We start from the raw sequence: 18,145 nt of genomic DNA, 5'->3' as shown, positions 1-18,145 counted from the left end.
CCCCGGCGGCGGGCGGGCCCAGCGCCTCGGCCAGCCGCTCCCGCAGCCGGCACCCGGCAGCCCCAGGCACCCCCCGGGCGGCCATGGGGGCGGGCAGCTCCAGCCCAACCGCTGCGCGCCCGGCCGCGCCGCCCGCGGCCTCCGCGGGGCCCTCGGCGCATGTGCCCCGCGCCACAGCGCCCCCTGGCGGCAGGAGGCCGCCGCAGCGCCCCCCGGCCCCGCGGCACAGCCGCCCCCGCGGGTCCCGCAGCACGGCCCCCCCCCGCGTCCCGCAGCCGCCGTGGGTCCCGCAGCCCCGGCACGGCCCCCACGGCGCAGCCACCCCCGCCCCGTACCCACCAGCACTCCTGCGGCACCACAGCACGCTCCCGTACGTCTTTGTTCCCAAAAATACTTTATTTATAACAATATATCCATCATCTATAACATGATCCAAAAATACAGATATACATTTTTACTTTACATTCCTTTTTTTTTAATAAAAAGATTTATATTCTCTTCCATTAACAAAGGGAACATAGATCTAATTCATTTAAAAAATAGAACAATCAGGTTAAAGTCGTTTTCACCTCCAGTTTGGATGAGCTGGGATAAAGCTGAACCCACAGGGTACGCGCTCAGGCGTCCCGACAATCTTTAGTGGAACATTCCTTTACATATCACAGTCTTGTTCACCCTTCTCCATGAAAGTATATTTAACACTGTACATTCAAAATTCAGGAGAAAGATTTAAATCCTTTAGTAAGCAAAAAAAGGCTACTGGTATTTGTCTATAAGGGGTTTTAAAAAAAATCTCTAAAGCCAGGCGTGAGCGGCCAGGAGATGCTCTCGAACCGTCAGAGCCCCTGCGCTGGTATCTGAGCAGGAGAGTTTATTGCTGGTATTGCATGTCAGATGTTCCGACATGTCACAGACCTTGCGCTGTGAGTATGTTGTGCCTCACGCTATTCACAATTCCTAGCAAACTACCTTTCTTTTTGGGGCCGATGCTAACATCCAGAGTTTATTTTTCTTTTTTCTTTGCTGGTTGAAAAGGAAAATGTCTGCTCTTCCCAGCCCCAGAAAGCACGTGCTAACAAACTGCGTTTTGCTGTCCTACCTGAACATCATTCCTGAGCTGAGGGCAGTCAGCTTTACACCGACTCATCCTTAGCTGCACAATTCCATGCTTCCCAGAGAGGTGCAGTGGAATTTTGAGCACGTTTCAAATCAAATGCTTAATCTACGGACATACCACTACTAATAATGCCAGGGGAGGGGCAAGTAAGGAAAAAAAAAAAAAAAAAAAAAAAAAAGTCCTATACAATACCATTGGACGGAAGGGGGAAATAAAACCTGAAATGGCATCAACATTTAGGCGTCAGGACGCAGTAAGGCTCCTGCATTACTCCAGTGTAGCACGTCAACGAGGTACAGGTCTCGCTCACTGGTTACAGAATTACAGGCTGGCTCATGAGGTATCACAATTAAATTTGCTCTCAGGAGGAGAGGTGGAAAGAAAAAGAGGGCTGACTACGTCTAAGGTCAGGTTCGTAGGATTGTGCTTTTCCTCCTCTTTCCCTCCAGCAATCTGCTTTTCATTTGTCTGCTGGCTTTCCGGGTGCTATTACAACAGCAACAGTGACAAACATGCATCACTCCTATTGACTATGGAAACTTCAGATACAATGCAGGGAGTGATGCAATGTAGCCGAGACAGGAGCAGTATCACACTTTAAATGGTAGGACCCTGGAGACAGGTTGATTTGTTGTGGGGTTTTTTTCCATAGCAGATGCAATAAACCAAAATGTTCACAGAAGAGCTGTCTCGGTATCAAGAGGTTTTTTTTACGTCAGTCTTGACATACCTGCAGCATCTACAAAGCCCAGCAGAGCAAAGCAGGGAAGCAAAACTGGCAAGAGCTGTGTTCTACTTTCTTTCATTGCAAAATACAAGCAAGAGGGTCAGTATAACAAGGAAAAATCTTTTTTTTTTCTTAGAAACAAAATGCCAAAATCTGAACAGAAGCCGTTTTTTTCTGCTCTTTATTCAGACTGTTTTTACAGCAGAAGAAAAGCTTATCTGGAAGTTTCTCAATGCCTTTCCAGCAGTCTATACCAACAGCTCCTGCACAATGGTATGCAAAGTAGTTCACAGCTCTGCCACCAACAGCCATCAGGGATCACAGCAGCAAAGTTCATGAACCCTGGTGCCTGATGCTGCAGGAGGTTTTGGTTTGGGGCTTCCCCCCCCCACACTCTCCACCAGCATCTTTTATTGTAGGCGGGAAAGCCCCATAATGCAGCAGATATATATGGAGACAAGAGCGATCTCTGCTCTTCCCTCAGCTTCTGCATCCACTATAACTCGGGGGAAGGAAAAAACCCAACCATAAAGACTTTTTTTTTTTTCCCTACTCCCGAGTTCCTTCTCTTCCTTCTGCTGCATCGACTGACACTGCGACGACAGCAAGGATCAGCAAGGATTCACATTCATAATCTGAAACGCAGCTTAAAGAAGTCAAGAACATGCAAATGTACCCTAGCTAAAAAAACAAGACAAGAAGTTGTATTGAAACATTCTGCTGACTGGCTTTCAACAGCAGTGCTTCACAGCAAACACTATTCAGCACCCCCCCAAGCTATCAGATGGCTGCCTTTCAGCTTTGCCACACCACCATGGGAATCTACATTGTCCTTAGGGAGCCTTTGCCCTAAAGTCTGTTTGCCTGATTTACCCCAGACAACCACAAATAACAAAAATCAGGCCTTCATTTTATGAATAAATCCGACCTTCTATCTCTATAAAAATACTGTAGGTTTCATCTTCACAGTAAGGTACTTTAAAGGATCTTCAGAGAAATGGAAACAGCCAGGAAAGGTAATGCCCTCCCTCAGTATTACTGTCACTAACAAACATTGCAGGACAATTCCTTTGCTATTTAAAGGTTATCTCCCCAAAAGAGAAACCTTTTCTAGAAGGAGGTGAAAAGTGAAATGGTTTGCTTCCCTTAAGGTTCATGTGAATGGGGACAAGGATCAAGTAAAATGAAGGCAGTGCAAAGGTGGACAGAAGAAACTCCCCAAAACAGGTGGGCTCTTACCTCTCTCCCACCCCTGCCCTGTTGAAACTAAGCACAGCACTTGGCTTTGAGGAAGCAGACAGTGGAAACAGCCAGCTAGCTTTCCTGTTCCTTTCTGTACCACAAAGCTGCACAACAAATGGACTTTGCCCCTAAACAATGGGGCCTACTTCTTTCATGCAGGCCGCATCAGAGAAAATTCCCTGCTCTCTGCCACACCAAGCTCCAGGCCTAAACTATTCCGATGACGGTGATGCACCACGCTGAGGATACAGGTATGTCATTTTCCTGCAATGCCTTATGTAGTTTCAGACTCCTATAAACTAGCAGAGACTACAGCTACTGGCTGCCCTAGCACTTCATAGTAACACCAATTTCAGTGCTGTGCCAAGTGTAACATAAATAAAATCCCTGTGGCAAAAGGATTTGGGACTCCCTCCCAAAGTAATTTTCTTATGAAAGAAGAGGAATTACAACTGGCCACTGGACAATTAAATATCATACCAGAAAAAGGAGGGTAGGTTAAAAAAAAATATCAAAGATAATATTGCAACATGAATGAATATATTAAACTCTTCTTGCCTCAGAGGATGTATTCTCCTCTACTCCTTACTTCTTTTTCTTTCTTTCCTGAACACAACGAGGACAAAACCTACAGAGAAGAACAGGCATTAATTAGTTCCTGAAGTTAACAACACACATCCCAAGAACTCTTTTTATTATTTGGGAATGAGTGGTTGAGGGGTAGTTTAAAAGCAGCCAGTTTAAGTAACTGCAATACTTTTCATTACGTGCAGCAAGGCTGGGCAAATAGGAGAGGAACTGTATCAGCTTGGCTGGGCAGAGTGTCAGAGAGGACCAGGTGGCTTCCAGGCCTCATCAGCCCCTCACAGCTATGATACACCCGATTTGTCACACAAGCTTCCTTTACAGGCCAAAGAAAAGATACACGTTTCTCCAACTCGTTCCTTTCTCTCTCTCCCATGACTGCAGTTCACTCAAGCCCGTTTCTGACAGGCACCTCGTTATTCAGATGAAAGCAGTCCATTAAATAGAAACTAAGCACGTAAGTACGTTCCAAGATGAGCACATACATACGCAACTAGAGCAGTCTTCAAACTTTGCTTCCAAAAGTAAAAAAAAAAAAAAATACACATCTCTATTTTAACCAGAGCCACAACTGTGCAACAATACAGTAAACCTGAGGTGTAACACATACACATTTACACAGGCCTTTGATCAAAACCTGCTCTGTTTATCATGCAGTTTTGCATATGCCCAGGTCCCTGTTTTGCTCCCACCAGAATTTAAGACTCTCATGGAAGCAGACCTTAGGAGGAAGGTTCCCCTTGTACTTCTCCTTTGCACAAACACTATCCCAAACCATAGAGGATGCAAACCCTCTGATGAGGAGCAAAGCTTCTCTTATCAGGGAAGGTCACAATGGTGTTTTGATTCTTACTGATTCTTGGTGAGGCAAATAGCCCCAAAAAAATCTAAAAGCTGTATGATGTCCTGCTTACCATTTCCCTTTTGGTTTGGTGGTGAGGTCCACACAAGCAAAGTGGAACCATTCAATCGGGCACTGCAAAACAGAATGGAAAAACCAACAGAGGAGAAGCTTAGCATTTCACAAATCATACAGTGGTTTAGGTCAGAAGAGACCTTTAAAGATCACCTAGTTTAATCCCCCTGCCATGGGCATGTTACTTTCATTTTATATGATCTACTGAGCAAGTACCCCCCTGCAGATTTCACAGTGTTGTGATTTAGTGAACACCTGAAAATGAATCATCTCAAGTGCTTACATCCGAGTTGTCACAGCCAATCATTTCTCCATAGGACACCTGGTGACACAAGCAGTAGGTGGGTTCGTTGGGGTCCACTGGCATGTCTAGGACATCTGAAGGATGCACCGACAGGATGGTATCAGCAAACTCAGATCTGTGGACATGGACAGATTGACACTTTCCAGTTGCAGGCAACACTGTGTTTCCAAGACCTAAATCCCACCTGGGAAAATTAGTTTTTAACAGTATCTTCCCTAAAACACACTGACCCTGCTTTAGAGTTTAGATTACACTATCACATATTATCCAATAATTGAAATCATAAGGTAGGCCTGATCAAACACGAAACAGTAGATTGACTATAAAGGATTAAGAAAAGTAGTCATGGCACCCACGAATCAAGTAACAAAACTGACATACAGATCACTTCGGCTTGTGGACAGAAGAATCTGACTTTTGTTCCCCCCCAGATTTTTTTAATATATATTCTTCTCTCACCATCGGGTATGAGCGAACCCTCTTGCTCTGACAAGAATGCATTAAGTTGATATGTCAGTAATGATCAATGGAAACTATTTTTAGTTTTCTGCCCCCCCATTTTGCCAACCGAAAATATTAGAATCAACAGAGCACCTTTAATATAAATCAGACTGCAGAGGGGATATGCTTTCTTCCTTGCTTCACAAAAGCAAATTAGATTATTCAAGATTAACTAGGACACAATCCTTTGAAAACAATCCTCAAAATTCTCCAAGATTTCTGGAACAACAATATACCATCAGTTTTTGTCCTGATGGGGAAGTTATTCTTTTTACAATCAAAACCACAAGCAACTGTTAAAAATAGCCACATGACGAAAATCAAAGCTATTTTCTCCCTGCTTGCCAACAGCAACAGAGACGCTGATCTTGTCCTTCCAGTCAGAGGGCATTCCAAGCATGCTGAGCTTCCACATGCCAACAAGTCAATTAACAAAGCTGACTTGTCCTAAGCAGGACATTAATGAAAGAGAGTAAGACCAGAACACCCTAACACTGTGCACCATCCAGACATGAGTCATAAACAGGGTAACATGAGCTTGTGGAAAATTCATGAAGTGTCAAGCCAAAGTCACCAGAGCTGTGACTGGGCATGCCTTACCCTCCTTTGAGTTTCTTTTTCTTTGGTGTATCTTCTTCAGACGTTCGCCTGCCTCGACCACGAGAGCCTTTTTTGTCTTTCTGACTTCGGCCCTCTATAAAGGAAAAAAACCCCACTGTTTCAACCTACTGGAATAGCAGAAACATCCCCAGGTACTTTTCTTTTGATGCATTTATTGGTTTGACATCCGTATTTCATGTGTAATTGAGTATGAGTGCTGATTACAAAACACATTTTTATGCCACAAATATGCCAAATTGGTAAGTAGCACTACTGAGCACCAAACTCTTGTGTTTGCAGTTTTGGCAGTTAAATCACTGCAGTACAATGCTAGTCCATAATGTTGCACAAGATATAAATAGCATTATATTTGGTTAGACATGCTGTAATTTTTTTTTTAAACTCACTATATTCTTAGACACTCAGCCAGTTAATTGGTTACTCACTAACTAATGCAACTTTTATCTCCACATCCTTGATCCACCCTTATTTCATAGTGCAAAGGCATAAAGCTCTGCTGCTGTTAACCATGTTGGAATTTCACTGTAATCACAGGAGATTTCCAGTAGACATTACAGGCACTGGTACTTTCCTTTAATTCCTAATTTCTCCTGCTGTTCTCAGCTTGATTAGTATTCAGATTCTGGTAGAAGGAGGAAAAAAGGCCAATCTTCTCTTCTCAGAAAGAGCTTAGAACTTACACGGTAACTGATCAAGCCTGAAACTGAGACTGTTACACTCGAGAGCTATAAGAACATCAGTTCTGTTTTGTTACAGTTAGTTCCCCCTCGGCCAGCACCCTCCTTACCACCAGTAACCATGGGCCACCTCAGCATGATCTTGGCAAGCAGAGGCAGCAAGTCAGATCCCAGCACTACATTTTTCTTCATCTATTTATTGCCCACCAGAACACTGTGAATACTTGAAGAGCATTAAAAACAAGTGAAGAAGTACATTATTGTGTAATTCTTCCTCCAGAAATAACAGCCTACTTTCTATCTTAGCCCTTCTGGTTAGATGACCTCAGTGCTGGAAAACACTGTCAAATGTAAAAATTTACGCACTTTTCAGGCTTCGAGATCCAGGGGTTTCAAAGTCACTGCCTTCCAGTTTATCTTTCAGATCTGCTTCAAACCTTGCCAAGTCTGCATCCAGCCGGCGGATATGCTTATCCACCTGCACAGAACAGGAAACCATAAACTGATTAAAAAAAAAAAAATTAACAAAACCAGGAAGGTCTAATAACTTGGCTGTCATTGGCACGAACAGGAGTAGAGTACGCTACTTGAGAGCAAGGCATGAAAAGGGTACCAAACTGGAAAAAGGGAAATGGTACACACAAAGGGAGTTAAGGTGGAGAGAAAAAAACAATAGGCAAAAGCAAGAGGACCCAATCCCTCTACAAAGAGAAAGGAAGGAAAAGGGAGGTGGCATAAAGGACAGTCAAAGCAACTCAAACTAACGGTTTGCAGAACAAAACAAGACAATGAGAGATATTAAAAAATAATTGGTTTTTCTTGCAATTTTCAAAATACATTATTCAACTACTGTCCGTAAAATGTGTTGAGTGTGAGATCATGTCTATTTTTACTGGTATTGCACTGGCATCATATTTGAAGGAATTTAGTAAAAAATACAGGCTTCTTGCTGACTATCTCCAGTACCAAGTCAACACATGTAACTTGTACCACCCTGGCTGCAATAATGTGGTTTACAGACAGAGAAGTAGCAAAGGTATGTTAAGCCATCACCCCCAAACTGTGTTGCTGCAATACCTAGTCATCACATTAGTTATCTAGGACACTTTTCAACTCCCGTGAAACAATTTCCTTTTCTGCAGCATTTGATGGCAATAAAACATCCTGCAGCTGCAGCAGTAGCAGAACCCAAAGCATCTCTAGAAGCTGGACAAAACACATCAAGTATACTCAAAAGGATTCCCCCCACTCAAATTTTATCTAGGGGATAAAATACAAAGAGAGAAGAATTATTCAAGGGACAGCTAAATGGACACAGGTGTAGGTGCCAAAGAAGAAAAAAGGGGAAAGCTGCATCTTAAGAAATGAGATTTTCCCATCAGGTCCATACAACCAGAATGGTGGAACTGACGGGTCTGCTTTCTTTTGTCATTTGGAAGCCAAGGTAATCGAGCAGACTTTCTTCCATTCCTCCACAACACAGTATTGAAGGTGACTTCAAAAATGTTACTTATGACGAAGACCAGACCTAAATAAATTATCAGGTGACAAGAAAGCTGCTAGGGAGGAGGGAGCTGGGTAAATTTACCGGCACTTTTACACAGCAGAGAGGTACTTCCAAGCAAGCAACTCCAAGTGGGATAAACTAACTCTTCACCAGAAGAGAAGCCTACTAGACACAAAACCTGGTAACACAAAAGGAGGCTTTCTGGGGATGGCAACATTAAGAAAAGTAAGCTTAAGGACTAGTCATTTGTTTCAGTAGGGTATCTAAGCAAAACAGAAACGTCAGGGAAAACAGATGCTGTGGAAGGGTCTTCCACATCCAACAGTGGCTCCATTCCAGAGTATGGCCATTTTTACAAAAGTCTCGCTGGTCGCAACCCTCACCATCTCGTACGTCTGCATGGCCAGCTGGACTTTATCATCACTGTACTCTTTACATTTGCTGTAGGCACTCTGGATTTTCTTCAGGTGTTCCACTCGCTCCTCAGGTAACATGTTCTTCACTGATTCAATGTATTCTGCTGCAAGACTGTCAATTTCTGCTTTCTTATCTGAAAAGCAAAGCATAGACACACCTGAGAAAGCTGTCTGCCAAAGCAAGGTGGTTTTTTCTTGTACCTCATCGTGGTATTTAGAAGACTACTCCTGACAGTTTTTGGACTTCCCCTGATTACTTAATATATTTACCTTAATAAAAAAAAAACCCACAACAAGTTCAAGGTAGTCACTCTTCTACACTTGCAGTGTGATTCCAGTTTCTGAAGTGTTTTACAGTTAATTCGTAGGGGGAAGGGGGAGGCACGGTTAAGATCAAAACCCAAACCCATGCATTCACAAACTTCAACCTCTCTTCCCACACACGGAACTTTGTATTTGCTGCACTGCCATTTACCATTCTAATGGTTCAAATCGAAAACCTTTAATGTGCAAACAGATACTAACACAAACCTCAAAAAAGAAAAAAAATTGATCTTGCAAGACACAGAATAGTCTACAACTCAGCAGATGTAGGATTGTGTGCAAGTAAGGTCAGCCATGGGGCCACTGGGTAAAGCGATCACACAACTACAAATTAGCACATAACTGCTGAAAAAAAATGCGAGTCCCCCGAGCTGTAGCCCTCACAGAAAAGGAACAAACGCTGCAGAGCACTCCGGCCAAGGAAAAGAAAAGCAGTAGAGGGGAGACGTGCTCTCTAAAGCCGAGTCTCCGTAGGGCTCTTCCCCTTCTTCAGGTGGAGGCCCTCTCTCAGACTCTGCTTGCCAAAATACCTGAACACACCTTCAGTTCTCTGATCCAGCTCCCGCATCAGCTGGAAGTTCCTCTGCAGCTCACAGGGCAGGTTCTCGATACCTGAAACGGCAAGGCCGAGAAAGGCTGCGGCCTGCTCTGCTCACGGCAGCCCGCCCTCCTCGGCGGGGAACAGGGGCCGCCCAGCAGGGCCAGGAGCCCCCCTGGCGGGGCAGCGGCGGGGCCACCCGCAGCTACGCGCGAGGCACTGGCGCGGGGCGACGCGGGAGCGGGCCCCCCTGAGCGGGAGCGCCCCGGGAGCGCGGCCTGCGCGGTGGCGGTCACTGCCAGGCGCTGCGCTGCCCGCCGCCGTGCCGCACACGCACACGCGCCTCGGCGGGGCCGCGCACTGCGCGGGAGCCAACGCCTCCAGGGCCCGAGCCGCCCGCCGGGAGCGCTACCCGCCCCCTCCGCCCTGCGCGGCGGCGCCCGGCTGCCACAGGCCAGCCCATTACCGCGGCCCGCCAAGGCCGCCCGGCGCCGCTCCCCCGGCGCGCAGCGGTGACGCACGGCCACGGCTGATGACGCCACGGGGCACCGCCCCCCCCGCCCAGCCCGTGGCGCAGCTCTAATTCCCGCGCTGCCGCCACCGCCCCCGCCCCGGCCCCGGCCCCGGCCCCGGCCCGGCCGCCCCCCCTCGCCGCCCACCCCCCCCCAGCGCCGCGCCGCAGCCGCGCCCCGCGCTCACTGTCCAGGTAGTGCTCCAGGTACATGGCGGTCGCCATCTTGCGGCCCGCGCCCCGCCGCCGCCGCCGCTTCCCGCCGCCTGCCGGGCCCGCATGACAAGGGCCGCGGCCCCGGCCTCATCCCATATTCATGACTCGCCCAGTGCCTATTGGTCGCCGGGGACGCTCCTGCTGCATATTCATGAGGGGCAGGGCGGGAGGGGGGCGGGGCCTTCTTTCCCGCTTCACCGCCTCCGTGGAGGACCTCGGCGCCTCAGTGCCCTTGTGCCGCCTAGAGCGGCGCGGGGGCGCGGGCTGTGATTGGCCGGGCGGTGGCGGAAGGGGCGGTGCGCGCGGGCTATGGCGGGCCGGCGTGGCGCCCTGATCGTGTTGGAGGGGGTGGACCGCGCCGGGAAGAGCACGCAGGGCAGGCGGCTGGTGGAGGCTCTGCGGGCTGCCGGCCACCGCGCCGACCTTCTCCGCTTCCCGGGTACGGGACCTGCTGACGCCCGGAGGGAACGGGGCGGGGAGGGAGTCCCGCTAGGTAGGGCCGTGGTGCCCCCGGCGGCGGTGGGCGTCCGCCATCAGGACTCCCGCGGCGCGCCCGGCTTGTGGCCAGCTCCCGCCCGTGACAGGTTGACCCCTGCCCTCGGGCAGACCCACCTTCTGCCACCCGTAGCAGGCGGATAGACTCTCGACCCGGGCAGACCGACCTCCTCCCGCCCGGGACAGGCGGCCTCCCGCCCATGACAGACAAACAGCCCCCCGGGCTGGCGGGTCCCCAGGACAGACGGTTACCCCTTTGGCAAGAGCAGCTTGCGGCAGCATTTGCTGCTTCTCCCCCTCTTTCTTACAGAGAGAACAACGGAGATCGGGCAGCTGATCAGCTCCTACCTGCTGAAGGAGAAGAACCTGGAGGACCACACTGTTCACCTCCTTTTCTCTGCTAACCGCTGGGAACATGTGTAAAGATACATGTTTGTTAAGTTGTAAAAGGAAAACACATGGTGTTGAATCCTCCCGGGGTTTTAGACTTTGTAGTGGGTACAGTAGGTACGAGAATGTGATAGTTTAGCAAAGGAAGCATAGCTGGAAGCAGTGTCTCAGAGACCGTGACAGCTTTGAATTTAATCTTAGGTCAAATCCCACAGTTTGCTTTTTTGAAATGAATAGGTACGATATTTCTAATCCCTCTGCCCTAAGAACAGGAGAGCTGAGACTGTACCAGCCTAAACCGTGAATTTACTTTCCTAAATTAAGAGACCTTGCTTTGCACATAAGTCCATGTGAGTGACAGAGTGGTTAAGAAATTGTGTCCAAATTTCCCCTCTAGCTGAGGGCTGCATTGAGCCGTAAGTGGCTGTTCTTGTTTTTGGCCCCCGAGTCTTCGTGTGTGGACCTAGGAAAATCAGTGTTGACTGTTGTTTATACCTGGAAACTTACATTGCAAAATCTTTTCATTAAAAAAAAAAAAAAAGCTTTGCTGATTCTGCTGTAGTGGTGGTGCCAAGCAAACTGGGAAAGTATAAGGCAGATGAGTGAGCTGTAATAAGAAATGTCATTGTCGTGAGCAAAGGAAACTTTTTTTTTCTGATTGAGGCAGAGAGTATCACAAATCTACTGCACCACTTAAAAAGGGAAGAGGTCTAAGCTGTTCACGTCTGTATATAGTTCATCTGTGATCTTGCCTGTAAGCCATGGAGCTGCCTTGAGCAGTGCCTGGCACTGGGGCACCCTGAACTTGGGTGTCTTGAAAGGATGTTTGTTTAATGTCTGTTAGAGGACAGAATACAAAGAGCGATTTTATCTGGGATTAGCATCACAGATAAACCTGTCACTGCTAACATTAACAGGGAAACACTGGCTTTGTGAAGCATCTTTTAGATGGATTCTTTCCATTTGTATCACTTACAAAAGGAGTGCAACTTTTTTTTTATTTCTCCCACGATTTTTTCAGGCCATTGATGAAAGAGAAACTACATCAAGGGATCACACTTGTGGTTGACAGATACGCCTTTTCTGGAGCGGCCTTCACAAGTGCCAAAGAGGTGAGCGAGACCCACAGCAGCCCCTGCCCCTCTCTGTATTTGGGGAAGCAGCTCCAGTTAGAGGCCTGATGCAGGTGTCAGTGTGTGTGGCCCAGGCTCCTCCTCTGGGGAAATGAGGATTGAAATTGAGGGATGGCAGTTTTACCTCTGGTATTGACATGGTCTGTTTGCCCAGGTCTATCCCTTCCCCAGAAAGAGCAGAGAAACTCATTTGGTTACTTCTGTAAATCTGGACAGACTCTTGCCGTGGAGAAGCTGGCCTGTTTAACTCTGGAGAATGATCATGAGAGTTTATTCGAGATTCTCCACAGTTGCTCTGGCTGCTGGCCCATAAATTTGCAAAGAATAACAGAACCACATACATTGGAAGGGACCTGCAGAAGTCACGAAGCCCAACCTCCTGCTCAAGAATACATCTAATGTCAAGCAAGCTACCTAGGGCTACATCCAGCCAAGGTTTTAGTATCTCCAGGGATGTAGATCCACAGCCTTTCTGGGCTTTTCTTTCAGTGTTCGCTCACCTTTACAGTAAAAATGATTTTCCTCATTCAGCCTGAACTTTGCATATTCTCACTTGTGCCTTTTGGCCTGTCTGTTCACTTTCAAGACAAGTCAGCTCTGTCAGCCTCCCTCTGGGTCATTCTACACAGTTAATAAGATTCTCCCGAGTCTTGTGCTCTGAGGAGGCTGTCCTGGAAGATCAGCCAGCTTTCGTGGGCCTTTTTGCCTTCCACATGAGTTTCCCGGGGTTTCCTGCTAAGAGGTCCCTAATAAACAGAAATCTACTCTCCTGAAGTCCATGCCAGCAATTCTGTTTGTCTTGTTGACTCCTATCCAGATTTTAAACTACTGTTACATGTTCCTTGCAGCCAAGTCTGCCCTTGACCTTCTTCGTACCTTCCACCTGTTCTTTCTGGCTTGTTGAGTAACACATCCAGGAGGGTACTTCCCCTCGCTGGCTTATCAATCACCATGTCAAGAATTTCTTCAGCATGCTCCAGAACCTGGATTGCTTGTGCCCAGAAGGTAGGCAGGTGGTTGAGGTACTCCATGAGTACCAGGACCTGCAGCTGTGGTCCTTCTTCCAGCTGTCTAAAGAATGTTCATCAACTTCCTCTCTTTAACCACGCGGTCTGTTGCAGGCCCATCACCCATGCTACTCTGCCCCAGTTTTGTGCTGCTTTCAGGTGAGCCTCTGTTATTGTATCATCCCCCAGATGTTTCCTCCTGGCCTCTCACCTTCGGTTCTCTACAGATTGCAGACCTTCCCCTGACATACCTAGCGTAGACACTCTTCTTCCACTTCATCAGATACATCCCATTCCTGCTCAGTAGCCATTGATACTCAAAGCGAATCCTATGGTCATAGGGGCTGAATGTCTGCTTGTAGCACCAGCTGGGCAGCTGAAAGTTGACCTACGTTCATGCCTGCCTAAGCCTTTCCCTGCTTTCTGGAAGGATCAAGGAGATCCTGGGCTCCCATGCTCTGCACTGTCACTTCCAGAGCCCTGCAGTCACTCTCAATACATTTGAGATCACTCCAATAGCATCGCTGGTGCCTGTGTGGATGAGCAGGAAGTGGGCAAGCCTCAGTGGCCTCTCCACAACATCGTGGATTCACGTGCCCTTATGGAAGTCTTCAAATCTGTCAACAAGATCCAAAAGCTGGAAATCTTTGTCTCTTCTGTGTGGGTGGAAATTCGAGGGTAGGGTGGGTATTTGATAAGGAGTCTCCACTGGCTCAGAAAGACCAACACTGTGTGGTGCTTGTATTTGGGAGCAGCTTGCTTCTGGACTTAGAAGAATTAGATTTTATATATTCACTGCCTTTTCTATCACGTTAACTGATTCATAGCTAGTTAAAATAATTTAACGTAGAAGTATCAGTATGTTGGTTATATCAGTTGGAATATCATTTTGTTGATTGCCATCTATTTCCATGTGTCTTAAATATCAAAGACACTGAATTCAATTTGTGTATCTACAGAGCATGTATTTTCCATTTCTGTTGATTATTTATGTTTTCTGTAGGCTTAAACTCAAAGATTATGTCCATTTACATCTACTCGGTGCTATTAATCTTAAAGTAATTGTGAAAAATTATATATGATGTTCCACAGGGGCTTTTAGAAAACATTAATTTATAATTATGTAAATTTATAAAAATTAAAAAATATATATCACAAATTTTGGACTGATAACAGCTGTATGTAGATTCAAAATACAACTTGGTATTTAGTTCTGATGGGCTCTGCACAAGAGATGATAAAATCTTTAGCTCTGACTTAAGTGAGCATGAGAGGTGCACAGCACCTTGCAAAACGTGGTCCCCCCAAAATTAACAGGGCTGAATTTCCATGATAAGGTGGGATACTGCCTTTTCAGTTTGTAGCCTTGTAGCAGTTTGTTAGTGTTTGGGGCTGTACATCCTCCCTTCTCTGGCTGTTTGTTCCTTTCCCACCTAACTCTCCAGCTAACCTGCTTTCCTTTCTTCACATGCCATTCTTTCTCCTCAAACTTGGTTGCCTTTGTTTGGGACAGAACTTCTGCCTGGACTGGTGCAAACAGCCTGATGTTGGACTCCCAAAGCCAGATCTGATTCTGTTTCTTCACTTGAGCCCTGAAGCCGCAGCGGAGCGAGGGAACTTTGGAAATGAGCGTTACGAGAACAGCCCCTTCCAAGAGAAGGTTCTACAGTCCTTCTATCATCTGATGAGGGACAAGACATTAAACTGGAAGGTGAGGAGGAAACAACCCTACTGGGCCTGTCACAGACCAGGGTAAGGGTCTGTCATGAGAGCTCCCGAACTGTGCCCGTTGTGTCCCTGTGCTCCCCCTTCCTGCTTCTGGTCAGGGGGACACATTGGGGACCAGGCAAGGGTGCTGTGGTGTGTGGCAGAGAGGGCACTTCCCTGTTCCAGGACACCCTATGGGGCCCTGTCGTAGTTGGGGGAAGGCTTTTTTTTTTGGTTGATATGTTTTGTAGAAGAGCTTTCTAGAAATTGCTCTCTTAAAGACAAACTGTGACAAGCTTGGGTAAAAAGCAGTGGGACCCACCCATGCTCTTCCCTGCCCGTTTCCTTGGTGTCCTGCAGCATCTTCCAAGGATTCTGGAATCCCTCCTGCTGTAGGCCCAGTACTGGTGATCACCTTCCTTCTCACGTGGCCAGTTTCCATCAGCATTTGCTGTTTTAATGCTACCAGGACTCTCCAAACACATGATTTTTTTTTTTGTTCCACATGCTGCATCGCTTTTCCTTCTTGCTCACCCGTTGGAGCTGTTTGCAGAGGACTGCACAGTCAGCAGCCTTACCCCAGGAGAGGAAGTGTGGCCCGTTTATCCTGTGTGAAGATAATCTAGGCTGAGGTTTTCTGGTGGGGGCATCCTTTTTACCATCTCTATCACCCTGTCAGTGCTCGATTGTGTTCATTCTGTAAGCTTCGTGCAGACACAGGAGGACACAGGTTATGGATAAGTTGTTAGGCACAAGAAGCAGGAGATGTACACAGATTTGCCAAATGAGCAGACTGTGCAAGGTAGAAGGAATTCTTCACAGCCTCTTTTAGGAAAACATTCTCCAATGTGAAAGAGTTTGTGTGTACTATTAGAACCTGAAGGGCCTAAATGTACAACAATCGCCAAACTAGGACTTTTGTTCCAGTAAATGTTATGCTAGTAAATCACCTTCCCTACATCACAGTGACTGGAAAAATAAGCTGACAGAAAACCATAGAAAAAACCCCAAAATAATTCATTTAACAAAAAGAAGTATGCTGTCGTATGAGACAATACAGAACTTGTGTATAATCTCTAAACTCTGGTTTTTCCAGAGATTCCAGCAGTAGACAGTGTTTCTTTTAATACTTGTCTTCTGGCATTTCTTTTGTTTTCTATCAATTTCTTGAAAGGAGTTTTCACTTAAAGCAACATGTCTGTTTAAAATATCCCAAAGTGCACAACTGTCAGACAGATAAATACCAGAATAGGTGATGAAGAGGTGTCCCTGAAATGAGCATGGAAATCCAGTTTACACATTAAAGGTATAGTTGGCATTCCTGTTTCTTTGCCCCTCAGTATCAGAAAGAATAACAGACATCAAACATTGCCAAAGAACTGTTTATGCCAAGGCACGCCTCACGGCTCAGTGCCGTTGGTTACACAAATACATTGACATCGGCGAGCTGCTTGTGGGCAGTGCGTGAGCATGAGGGTGAGGTGCTGGCTGTGCTGTAACGAAAAGGCCATGATTTAATCGTGAAGTCTGTTTATTGCACATCCTCACAGCCTGCTCTTGCTCAGCGACACTGCACGGGTCAGCATCACGTAGGTCACCGATGCACCTCTGTCCATCTTCTCACCAAGTCCTTTCTTCACCTTGGTCACTCCCTCAACCACATAGGAGCGACACTGCTATTCTTTAAACATCAGCCTGAGGAACACTGGCATCGTATAGCTCTACCACCTCTACTGACCTCAGCTTGCAGTATTGAAAAAAACAAACACCAAAATCCGAATCTGAAACTGGAACGTTACATGATGGAGTTTAGAGGTTCCTGCTATTGTGGGTGGAGTTTAATTTGAAAAACCACTGAAGGATCAAGACACTGACATTTCTAGGGGACTACGGTACGGGATGAAGAAGTTTTAATTGCTTTTGTATCACATGCCCCAGAGACTGTCACCAAACAGCACGCAGCGGCAGCAAAAAATTCTTCTGTTTCACCTCATCCAGCCCCACATTCACTTCTTAGATATGTACTCCTAAATAATAAAAAAAAAGCTTTTCCAGTTCCACTATGCAGGTTTCCAGTTCCAGTGCACAGGTGTAATTAGCTCATTTCACTGCTCATGAACAGTAACCATATTGAGTAATGGGGGCAGCTGATACAACAGCAAGGTAAATTTTTCTCATTTGGTGGTGTTAATTGAATACATTTCTGTTGTTTTTTTGTCTTGGAAACAGACAATGGATGCTTCAAAGAGCATAGAAGATTTGCACAGAGAAATCAAGTCCATTGCAGAGGAGACCCTGCAGGAGGCTCAGAATAAACCTTTGGGAGAACTCTGGAAATAGAACTTTATACAGGTTATTCTTTCAGATCTATCCTCTTAGATCTTCCTCACTTGGATGACTCCCCTACATCACCTCCCAGTAGCTACAGCTTAGATCCCGTGTATTCTTCTGGGTCCAGCGCAGTGCTGATGTCCTTGTAATTTTATCTGCTCCTCCTCCATCTTGCGTAGACCCTTCTGTATTTTATCAATCAACCAACACACGATGAGCACGTAACGAATTCCTTGTAACAGGAGCTCTTGTTATAGCTCCATCCTGTAGTGCAGGTGCGGGTAGAGCCCAGGGCTGCCCCTGGGCGCAGCAGCAGCAGGCAGCGGCCTTCCCAGTGTCAGGGAACTGCTGTGTTTCTGATTCTTCTGCCTCTAGTCAACATATCCCTTGTGCTGAAACCAGTTTGTAGAGGACTTGCTAATAAATTAGTCTGTTATACATTTGCACGGGGCATTTCCCCCCCCCCCCCCCCCCCCCAGTGTGATCATTTATTTTCTAGAATGATATATGGGAGGTGAAGGTGCTGTGGTTCAGGTGCTAAATCCAGGGAGAGTGGTTTGCTAGAGCTGGGGAATGGAGAGATGAATTCAAGTCTGCTCCTGCTCCACATCTGTTCAGTGAGAACAGTACAGGAACTGAACAATACAGAAATGAGTAAGAGTCTGAAATAGATGCATTAGCTCATAGCAAGGCCAGTTTGAAGGGTGAGTGGCACATAAATAATTCTAGACTGGTCAAGTTACCCCTGTGGCCAAGATCAGGAGAATAGTCACTTGTGACTCCTGCACAGGCCCCAGTGCAATTCAAACAGCCTGGCACAGGCTGCCAAACCACATCAGCTATGAATTACCTAAGTCATCAGTAATGACCAGCAAACTAC

At 46.7% G+C, this 18,145-nt stretch overlaps 2 protein-coding genes across 3 annotated transcripts; one reads left to right on the top strand and one right to left on the bottom strand.

Moving 5' to 3' along the window:
- Positions 1 to 375: 375 nt before the first annotated feature.
- On the bottom strand, positions 376 to 10,327 carry ING5 (inhibitor of growth family member 5). 2 transcript variants are annotated; one of them, XM_055723655.1, is made up of 8 exons: positions 10,175 to 10,327; positions 9,478 to 9,549; positions 8,581 to 8,747; positions 7,057 to 7,168; positions 5,993 to 6,086; positions 4,871 to 5,006; positions 4,586 to 4,647; positions 376 to 3,714 (listed from the first exon to the last, which is right to left on the bottom strand). In XM_055723655.1, the coding sequence occupies exons 1-8, from the start codon at positions 10,209 to 10,211 to the stop codon at positions 3,672 to 3,674; spliced, it is 723 nt and encodes a 240-aa protein (XP_055579630.1). In that variant the 5' UTR covers positions 10,212 to 10,327; the 3' UTR covers positions 376 to 3,671. The 2 variants fall into 2 exon arrangements, with proteins under 2 accessions (XP_055579630.1, XP_055579631.1); XM_055723656.1 differs by lacking the exon at positions 10,175 to 10,327 and adding an exon at positions 9,942 to 9,960.
- Positions 10,328 to 10,485: 158 nt separating this feature from the next.
- On the top strand, positions 10,486 to 17,705 carry DTYMK (deoxythymidylate kinase). Its single transcript, XM_055723657.1, has 5 exons — positions 10,486 to 10,641; positions 11,008 to 11,116; positions 12,109 to 12,199; positions 14,741 to 14,938; positions 17,164 to 17,705. Exons 1-5 carry the CDS (start codon positions 10,512 to 10,514, stop codon positions 17,272 to 17,274), a joined length of 639 nt encoding a protein of 212 aa, XP_055579632.1. The 5' UTR covers positions 10,486 to 10,511; the 3' UTR covers positions 17,275 to 17,705.
- Positions 17,706 to 18,145: the final 440 nt, after the last annotated feature.

Source organism: Falco cherrug, chromosome 11 (assembly GCF_023634085.1).
Source record: "Falco cherrug isolate bFalChe1 chromosome 11, bFalChe1.pri, whole genome shotgun sequence".
In the NCBI taxonomy this organism is placed as follows: Eukaryota; Metazoa; Chordata; class Aves; order Falconiformes; family Falconidae; genus Falco; species Falco cherrug.
The sequence above is the reverse complement of the archived record's forward strand: the minus strand, read 5'-3'. Positions and strand labels throughout refer to the sequence as shown.